At 53.4% G+C, this 9948-nt stretch overlaps 1 protein-coding gene across 2 annotated transcripts; it reads right to left on the bottom strand.

The window, feature by feature from the left end:
- Window positions 1-676: 676 nt before the first annotated feature.
- Window positions 677-9678, bottom strand: ARHGDIB (Rho GDP dissociation inhibitor beta). Of its 2 annotated transcripts, XM_087767509.1 has the most exons (7): window positions 9363-9678; window positions 8664-8726; window positions 5523-5711; window positions 4868-4951; window positions 3954-4030; window positions 2390-2453; window positions 677-1471 (listed from the first exon to the last, which is right to left on the bottom strand). In XM_087767509.1, the coding sequence occupies exons 3-7, from the start codon at window positions 5698-5700 to the stop codon at window positions 1272-1274; spliced, it is 603 nt and encodes a 200-aa protein (XP_087623635.1). In that variant the 5' UTR covers window positions 5701-5711; window positions 8664-8726; window positions 9363-9678; the 3' UTR covers window positions 677-1271. The 2 variants fall into 2 exon arrangements, with proteins under 2 accessions (XP_087623635.1, XP_009462242.1); XM_009463967.2 differs by lacking the exon at window positions 8664-8726 and having other exon boundaries at window positions 9363-9527.
- Between the last annotated feature and the right edge of the window lie 270 nt (window positions 9679-9948).

Raw genomic sequence — 9948 nt, 5'->3', positions numbered from 1 at the left:
ACAGTCACTCCTGGGACAGTGGGAAAGGAGCAGCTGGCCCAGGGCAAAGCCTTCAGCTCCTGAGATAACCACCTGGCCAGGAGAGAGCCCCTGCCTGTTATGCAGGCACCACCCTTGGAGAGCCTCACCAACACTGCCACCAGCACATCCTCACCCACAGCACTGGACATCTCAGCTACCCTGCACCTGTGTGACTAGGCACCCCAGCTGGGTAAGAACACCCCTCCATCCAGGAGTCACTGCACTTCTCCAAGTTCTGGGTCCCAGAGAGGCTGATATTCCCTTGTGCTTGGCCAGCAGGGCAGCCACTGGGACATGCAGCTCTTGCATTGGCTCTGGGGAACAGCTGCCATGGTAAGCATTAAACATGAGAAGACCATGTTATGGCTCCCTGGGCTCATTCAGTTGCCACTCAGCATGAGAGGTGGTGACTGTCTACACCTGGAGTTTACCCCCATCACAGGCCAGACTTTGGGCTTCAAAGACTGATTCATGAAAGCCCTGAAGGAAGCTGGTCTAAAATAACTTGCCTATAGCTATGCTGATGTTTTGAAGGAAGAGGGCTATTTCCCTTCTGAAACACAGTCTTAAGCCTTCCTATAATGCATTCTCCACATCTACCTCACTGAAAAACACACTCCAGAGCCATACTCGAGAAAAGAATGTGACACTCATGCAGAAAAGAAGAAAGAGACTGGTTTTATTCTTAGGACACCGGAGTCTTGTTACAGCATCTAGCTACATTCCCCCTGACTGGTTTTGCCTGCACAAGGATGGATTTTAACAGGGTAGGGCACCAGATACAGACCAGGAGATGATCATGGGAAGTAAGTAACTGTTTACAATGAGTCAGAGTACATGACAAGTGTAACTTGGGGATTTTCCAGGGACCAGTCCGCCCTGCCAGGTGATCTTTTTTCCTAGAAAAGGCACTTCGGGGACCGGAGTTGGTACAGGAGAGATGGAGGCAGCAGTAGGAAGTACTGGGAGAGAGGGAGGGAGATGCTTCCCAATTTAACCCATTATGTGTCACGATGGGGCAGTGGTGAGAACGGGCGCATTATTTTCAGTGTATCAGAAGAAGCAGCAAAGGCTACCTGCAGGTCTGTGCATCGACCAAGGCTGGCACAGAGCCCCAGGTCCAATGAGAAGGGCTGCCAGGGCTGTGGCCGGCCACGGTGGCAGGAAGGAGCAGCATGGTGGGCATGGCCTGCCTGGAGACTGGTGCAGGAGGCAAGGGGATGGGAAGGGGGAAGGCAAACTGGGTGAACTCATTCTGTCCATTCCTTCTTGATGGACAGGTTCCACTCCCAGGTGAGATGGTCGTGCTTGTCATCATCCGTGAAGAAGGACTTGTTGTGATAGGTGCCTCGAGCCAGCATACCCTTAGGAGCCTCCTCAATAGGCGTCAGGAACTCGTACTCCTCTGGCCGTGGCCCATAGCTGCCAACCATGAATGTGGCTTTGTCCACTAGGAGAAAACAATCCAAAAGGGATGAGCCCCTCAGGTGGGAAATAAAGGAGAGAAGAAGCCACAAGCATGAGCACAGATCACAGACAGAAAGGAGATGTCAGGGAAAGAAAGGGACAGTCCATGTCAGCAAGGGGAACTGAATGAGTGGAAACAGTGTTAGTGAAGCACAAGGACAGCTGGAAAGATAAATGGATGGACAGGCAGATGGACAGGCAAATCAATCTGTACCCTCTCTAGAGGGCTGCTAGAAAGAAGTGGGGTACACCCAGCATACGGCTCTTGATCCCCCCACTACCTCTCATTTCTGGTGAGAAGACACCACCTGTGTGCTGAACAGGATGCTGGAGCCTTAGAGGTGGTTGCATGCAAAAATGCATATGTGGGATGTGTGTGCAAAATGCAACTTTCCTCTGCCTTGTCCAGGCAGGGCAGCACTGCACAAAGTGGAGAGGTCATGGGCAAACACAGGGGTCTGTGGACAGCAGGAAGCTTTGTAGAGCAGCTCTGAATTTTACCAAGTGCATTTGGAAGACATTTCAGGGGGTGGGAAGCTTCTCACACACTGAGCCACTCTACAGGGGGCAGGTGAAGAGCTCTGTATAGAGAGGAAATCTGTGGCAAGCACTGTCTAAACAGTGTCTTTGGGGACTTTGCTGCTGCAGACAGTGGCGTAGCATACAGACACCAGAGCTGGCTCATATTGAGTTCAAACAGGAAACAGTTGGCCTGAGTGATGCAGAGTGCAGGCTAAACGCACTCTGCTGAGAAGTCTCACCTCCTGTGTGGCAGTGCAGGGGGGCCCTTGGGGCCAAGGGAGGCTCTGCCCCAGCCCAGAACTGCAGGAACACTTCTTTGAGCACAGGGAACACAGTGGTAGGAGCACTGATGTGCAGGGCACAAAGGTCTCTTACTCACCCTTCACCCCTGTCCGGTAGGTGTGTTGCACATATTTCAGTCCCGACACAATGTCTCTGTTTACCTGCAAGAAATGACCAGAAGTAAGTGTCAAGGGAAAGGTTTTGGTTCTGCATCTGCTGTTTTTTCTCTCTCCTTAGATACATACCCATCTTGGCTCCCTAAACCATTGCTCTCAAAGGCTGAACACAGGACACATTGTAGGGAGTCCTAACATGACTTCTCCATAGGCACCTGGAGACCTACAGCATCCTCTGTGCACCTCCTGCACTTCCCCATCCTTTCCCCGACTTTGAAGCTGACTGGAGCACATTAGTCAGCTTTGCAAGATGGGCTGATGAGGACAGAGGAGTGAAGCAGGGAGCTCCCAGTTAATAATTTCCATATTGAAAACCAAACATGGGTGACCAGAGTCATCTCTCCAGCACAAATAGGTGGGCAAGATTAGCTGAGCACTCCCAGCTGCCCTCTAAGCTACATGGGGAACTGGCAAGTTTCTCCTCAAGAGACAGCGGGACATAGTTTTGTTCATAATTGTTCCTCAAACCTCCTGTGGATAGCTTGGATGTATCCCTTGCTGTCCCCCTCCAGCATACACTACCTCCCCACAGTGCTACTCAATCTGGAAACAAGACAGACAGATCCTTTGACATCCCAGGGGAGAACTCACACGGTGCCAGTTCTTACCAGCCTTAGAACTGAGGGAGGGAGTTAGAATAATTTGTCTGGCTCCAGGCATCTCCTGCCAACAGGGCTCAGATACAGATGGAAATATTTCATACCACAAAGGAGAGCTGGAGGTGTCTCTAGGGTCAGAGTCATCTCTGAGACAGTGAGCAAGCCTCAGAGAAGAAGGGAAATCTTTCCTACAGAACCCACAACGTTAACACTTTCCCTCCTCTGTTTCAGGAGGGCTATCCTCCATCCCTTTTTGCCTTCTCTGCCAAAGCCAGCTTTGTCTGCAGCAAACGTGTGGAGATGATCACTTCAGTGCTGGATGCCATGCTGCAGTGGGACCAAGTTTCATTTTCAGCTGGAAATAGCAGAAATGGCTGACATGCTGGTTAATGGGAGAGGGGAAGAAATGAGCCCGTTCAGTTATATCGTGACCTAGAAGAACTCTGGTATCATCAGCCAAATGCTACAGTATTAAATCTTTTTTATGCGTACATGAAGCCCAGCAATGCAGACTGAACCAGTACTTCATGGAAAGCCATTATCTCTTCTCCTCCCTATCCATTCCCACTCTGTGTGAATTAAAAGATTTTCTGGTGGCTGAAAAGACAAACCAAACTCAGCCAAAACTACCCATCTGGCTTCCAAACCACCTGTTGTTCACCATTGTGAGTGGACAGAAAGCAACTTCTTCCAAGGCATGAGCAAACAGAAGCAATTCCCTGGAAAGACCTGGTCCCTCATTGGGTAGAATGACACCTGAAGCTAGGGTAGCTCTACAAGGGCCCAGCTTTTGGGCTGGCATGCTACCCAGCTCTAGTTCTCTGTTAGACTGAAGGTGACTGGCCTCAGCAACTGATGAGAAGCAACCAGAAGGAAAACAACTCACTCTGAAATGGATCTTAACTCTGTATTCCACTCCTTCCTTTAATACAAAGGTCTCTTTCTTGAGTGCTTCAAGGTCACCTGTAAAGAGATGATCAAGCTGTTAGCTAGAGGTGTCACAGGAAGAGACCACATGCAGTGAGATGGGTCTGGGATTGGTGTCAGAGGTGAGCATCCCTTCAAAAGACAGCACACCTGCAAAACGAGTATACGGAGGTCTGTATAAGCAATTACACTGTGAGAGCTCATACACAGAAACACCTGGGCATACACACGTCTGCATCCACATCTATGAAGACAAAGATTAAATAAGCACATATCTGGGTGCATATACACAAAGGTATTTATGCACGGACTCGTTGCTGGGCATCTGCAAGAGCATGTGCATGCTTCATCCATGCCCAGCCCCAGGATGGCATGAGCAGGGCATGTTTTGTGGCTCCTGCCCAGCTTGCGAAGTGGCCCGGGCTCTGTGTGGTTTCAGTTGAACAGGAAGCCTCTCTGCTCCTCCAGGCCCAGCTTCCCCTCTCTGCAGAGAAGCCCATATAAGGTGAAGCCTGGTTCTCTCCCCATGTCCCCAGGAGCCGGAACTGCAGTATTGCTCGATTCTGAAGTTTCAAAACAGCTCGTTACCCGAACACATGCACATCCCTTGTGCTCGTGAGGTCTCATTGAAAGGAAGTAAGAAGAGAAGGCAGGAGAAACCCAGGAGCTCCTAGACCCTTGACAATCTCCTCAATTACATCTCTTTCTTTTTCATATGTGTATACCTTAAAATAAGAAACAAGGCTAAGATGCCCTCAGAGTTCCTCTAAAACCTACTGTAGCATCCCAAGGACAAAATCCCTTTCAATCTGAAGCATGCCAGGGCCTTTGCATTTTCCCCCCTTCGTGCCCAAGGACAGAGTCTGTGCCTACCTGTAAGGTCCATGGTGATCGGTCCTGGAGCAGAGTCACATACCAGGGTGAGTCGGGTGACCACCACATTGGGAGCTGTTGGGTCTGCAGGTGGGAAAGTCAGGGGAAAGCTGTCAGCTTGCAAAATTAAACGCAAGGGGAGAGAAACAACACTGAAGAAATGGGGTTGCTTTCCCACACAGAATCTGCGCTTCATGAAACACCCAGCAACACCAGGCTTCTCTTAGCACAATAGGACCATGCATCTACCCCAGTCCTTCAACATAGAACCCTCTAGCTTCCATCACAATACCCAGAGGAGGTCTTTCCACTACAGGAGGCTCCCCTCTTAAAATCATTCTGAGCAGCAAGGACCCCTTTCAGCATAGGCTGGTCCCCTCATGTTTCTAACCTCTCAGGAGTCCTCCAAGCCCCACACACTTCCCACCACAAGTCCCTTTCTGATGCCAGCACTCAGTAACCTTACACCTAATGCTCAGAGCATCTTCCCTGCTTCCTTTATATGCATCTCTCCACCTGCCCATCCCCAGCAGAAGCAGTGTACGTGCCTGGTCAAACAAGCTTCCTCTTCTTTGAGGCCACCTTGCCCCATCCCCACAGCCCACTGTTGCTATGCATCTCCCCAGTCCCTTCCTATCAGCATGCCCCAGCCTACCTACTACCACAGGTCCATCTCCCAGCAGGGACTTCTTGTACTTAGCAAGGCTTTCGTCATCCTTGTCCAACTCCTGCAGCTCCTGCAGTGTTTTCTGGGGAGGCGGTTTGTAGTTGAGTTTCCCATCCAGTTCATCATCATCTTCCTCCACATGAGGTTCTTGGGTCTTCTCAGTCATGGTCACTTGGTCTGGGTGACAGAGGCGGGGGCAGTCAATGAGATTGCTCCGCAGGGGGTAGTGTCCCTGGGGGCACTCAATCTGGGTAGAGTGTGGTTCAGTCCCCCAGGCAGGCAGGTACCCGCCAAACGCAGCGGAATCGTTACAGGCAAATGGCGACAGTGATCGGCTGCAATCCTGACACTGCCGTGCTGATATTCTGGCTCGAACGCAATCCCCCTCTGCCCCCGCTCCTCTCCCTGCAGGCACCACGCGCACACGCAGACCTACACCATTCTTCCCTCCCGGGGAGGAGGTGCGGGAGCGGAGGCTGAAACCGGAGTGATTTACAGCCACTCTGCAGCGTGGTTGCTGGCCGGCAACCCTGCAATTACAAGCCACCGTACAAGGGTTCAGCACTTGCCAGCTATCTTGCACAAAGAGCCACTGCCACACAGAGACACGAATAAAGCCAAGGCCAGATGTTTTATTCACCCTCTTGTAACAGGTTAAAAGCCACAGTCAGGCAGCATTTCATAGAAAGATCAAATACCTGACAGCAACTCCCTTATATTAGCATGTTAGCTGAAGCCCCCAAGGAAATGCACCTGCTACAGTCTGTCTGCTGGCGTTCCTGGTGCATGCTCCCAGGAACAGGCCATTTCACACACCGATCAGGTCCCCTTCCCGCTGAGGAAGGAAGCGCGACGGTGACTGCATCCAGACCAGCTGCAGAGCAGCCCTGTGCACCTGCACTGCATCAGTGGGGCTTCTCAGAAAGGAGAGGCAGGACAGCTGGAGCCCGCAGCCAGCACGGCTGGGACATGCACCACTGAATGCGGGAGGGCAGCGAAGCTGCCTGGATGGCATCCCAAATGGGAGTCAGAGCAGGGAGAGATCAACTGATGGGCAGCCAGGTGGAGGGCAGGGAATGGGGAAGAGGAGACAAAGGCAGGAGAGGTGAGCAGTGCTGTGCCAGGTCCCCCTTAGTCAGCTGCCGGCCTCACGGAGCCAGCTGCATGGTCCTAGCCACCTTCCCACCTTTCTTCAGAGAAAGGCTGAAGAACAGCAGTGCCCTAGGTAGTGGTGGTTGTCGCAAATGGCCAAGCCATCCCTTGCTGTTTAGCAGAAAGGGGGTTTGGTTGTGCTACACATATCATTCCATTCACTTCAGCTTATCCTTGTATTAACTCCTTCTCAGAGGCTGTTCCTGCTAAAAATTCCCTTTTTGCCTGCTTATTTGCAATATCCCCAGTAAGCCCTTTATCCCTCTCTGCGGCTGTGGCCTTAACATTTGCCCCTGCTCCCAAAAGTTAAATTGGGAGCTAGTAGGATACTTTTCTCATTTGTTAAAATGGAAAGGAAATACAAAAAAAGTATATATGCAACAGTTCAGGGTGAATCAGCAAGTGGAATCAGGCAGCAACAAGTAATATGCAGGCCTCCCAGTGCAATTCTAGTGGGGGGAAAAAGGAAAAAAAAAAAAAATCAAGCAGGGGTATATTGGCATGTTACAAAGGGACAGAGAAGGACTGAGCAGCACAGGAACAAAACGACTCAGTCCAGCATGCTAATGGGAAACAGCCCTGATGCAAGACTACTTTGCAATGGCATTTTGTGGTGAGTCAAGAACTAGTGCAGAGTGAGCAGCTGGGAAATAAAAGGGAATCCCAACTCAAATGGGCAGGAAAGAAAGCATGTCCCAGCAGCTGAACAACCTTGGCTGACTTCATGCCCAGCACTGGGAGTATGAAGGACCTACGTACCATGGGAAAGGCCCTCAAGCTTGTCCTCACGAGGAAGGAAACCAGAAGCTCCTTCATGAAAGCAACGATTGCTCATGCCCCACTGCTCTGCAGCCCCAGCACAGTCACCGTACAAAGCCTCGCGATCCCCTCAGTGCCATCCCGCACTCGGCACAGGAAGAGGAATTGATGAGCCATGGCAGCCACTGCCAGGTCTTGCCTTCCACTTGGGCTCTAGCTGCAGATCTGAGTCACTTCCACTCTCCCGAGCTCTCTCGCGATACTAGGCTGCATCTGTCACCACTACAACCACAGAGCAGAGCTGCCTGCCTGCCCCCATCCTCCACAGGGGGTTTTGTGGTTTATCACAGTAAAGTGAGAGACCCAGGCAATGGACAGAGAGAGAGATCTCTGGCCACACGCAGAGAAAAGGCAGAAAATAAGGGCTGGACCAGCTGGTTGTTCCCCATCCCTCAGACCGTCCCTTTGCATCACACATACCACAGAGACTTTCCCTGCCAGCCTGTGGGAGCAGCTCACTTGGGGGTGGGGGGTGCTTTTAGGCTCTGAAAACTTCCCAGAGAGGTGGAGAGGCAGCCTGCTGCGCCAACAGCAAGAGCACGCTGGGGAACAGCGCCAGCCAGGCTGTCTGGGCTGAACAACCCCTGGCCCACATGCATCTCAGGATGGCACTGATCATACCCAATTCTGGCATTTCTCCCCAAGTTGTGGACTTGACCCTGCCTTCCTGCCAAATTCCCAGGCAGGAGGTGACCAAGAAGAAAGCTCACATCTCAGCTGCCCCTGCCTCTACTCACTCCAGCTCTGGAACTGGTCCCCTCTGCACGCCAAGATATGCTACTGGGCTCAGACACCAGTGCTTCCCCAGAGTGAGTATGTCGGTACCCAGCTGACGCATCCCTCAGCTCCTGTATCACTGCCCAAGCCAAGGGTTGGGCTAAGATGGAGACCCCCCTGGCCTCAGGCCACGAGCTTCATTAAAAATGAGAAAATTAACCCTATAAATGCTCTATGCAAGGAGAAATTTGGGTGATTCGTGCCCTGCCCCGCCACATCTTTCTTTCTTTCCTGCAGCCCTAACCCACAGTTGTGCATCACCTGCACCTCTGAGACCTGGCAGCACACACAAAGCAGCAGGGAGAGGGGCAGGGGCAGCACTAGGGACCCCTGCCAGAGAGAGAGATGGCTGCAGGAGGCAAAGGAGGAATCATGCCCTACCGAAGGGTGCCAGGGCCTCAGCTGGGCTCTGCCTGTGCCGGGGGTGGGTGGGTGCCCTCGCACCTGCAGCAGGAGGGAGCAGGAGACATGGTGGATGGTGGGCACCTCCTTGCGCCCCCCCCCCCCCCCATGCCGCCACGGGGCACAAAGAGCGATGTCAGAGGGTCACCATTATATTTGCCCTCCCTCTGTGCATCAAATTCACTTCCCCAAAACACCGCCTGATCGAGGGCTTATCTCCAGGAAGCGGGTTTGACAGGGAGGAAGCAATTTTCTGCGATGGGGGAAGAAACACACCGGCCCCACCAGCGCCCCCGGCCCTGGCCTCCCTACCCCACCACCCCCCCCCGGGGTGCGAGGGCAGAAAGGGAGCCCATTGCCCAGCCACCTCCGGGGACCGCCGGGTACCACTCCGCAGGGATACACCCACCGTCACCCCCCAGGGGCCCTCCCACCACCCCGGGGGCTGCCTCCCCTTCCTCTGCCCCTCCACCCCATCACAGCGCGGAGCCCGACTTCCCCCTCGGATGCAGGCAGGGCCCTGCCCGTCTCCCCAGGCACGGCTAGGCGAGGGGGCCGGCCGCCGGGAGCCAAGGCGCAAAGTTGCGCGGCGCCAAGGGGGAGCGAGCCGGGGGTGAGCCCGCTCCTCTCCCCCTGCCCGGCTTCCCCCATCCTCCCCTCGCCTGGGCTCGTACTCACCGGCTGTGCGGCGCCTGCGGCCGGGGTCCTCCTCCGCTCTCAGCGCTCAGCTTTGAGCTTTGGCAGTTGGAGCAGGAAGGAAGTTGGTGAAGAGAGAAAAAAAAAATAACACTCACACGCAAAAAAAAAAAAAAAAAAAAAAAGGCAGCAGCAGCCGCCGCCACCAGCAGCAGCAGCAGCAGCAGCCCACTCGCAGAGGAAGCCCTGCGCGGCCCCGCATGCTGCGGCGCTCCGCCGCCCGCCTACCCCGCTTTGTCTGCGCGCCCGCCCGCCCGGCGCTGCGCTCCTTTTGCGCAGAGGTGCGCAGGGATTTGTCTGCGGGGCTGAGCCCGGGCAGGGACGCGGGAGTGCTCCCCGTAAGCGCTGCTGAGCCTGCGAGCCGGAGTCTTTGTTTTTCAGCTTTGTTTATTTTCCTGGTGTAATTAAGGTCGATTTCAAAAGCTGGCCCTGATTTAGACCGATTAAAATAAGTGGAGAATCAGGTTGAGTGCGTTCCTGCATACATGGGGGGTGGCAGGTGTGTGGAAACGGGGGTCATTGCAGATGAACCTTATTTTTCCTGGTTAACACATGCTACCTGCTGCGC

Source organism: Nipponia nippon, unplaced genomic scaffold (assembly GCF_047370975.1).
Source record: "Nipponia nippon isolate SJK-2023a ecotype South Korea unplaced genomic scaffold, ASM4737097v1 scaffold_3, whole genome shotgun sequence".
Lineage (NCBI taxonomy): Eukaryota > Metazoa > Chordata > Aves > Pelecaniformes > Threskiornithidae > Nipponia > Nipponia nippon.
The sequence above is the reverse complement of the archived record's forward strand: the minus strand, read 5'-3'. Positions and strand labels throughout refer to the sequence as shown.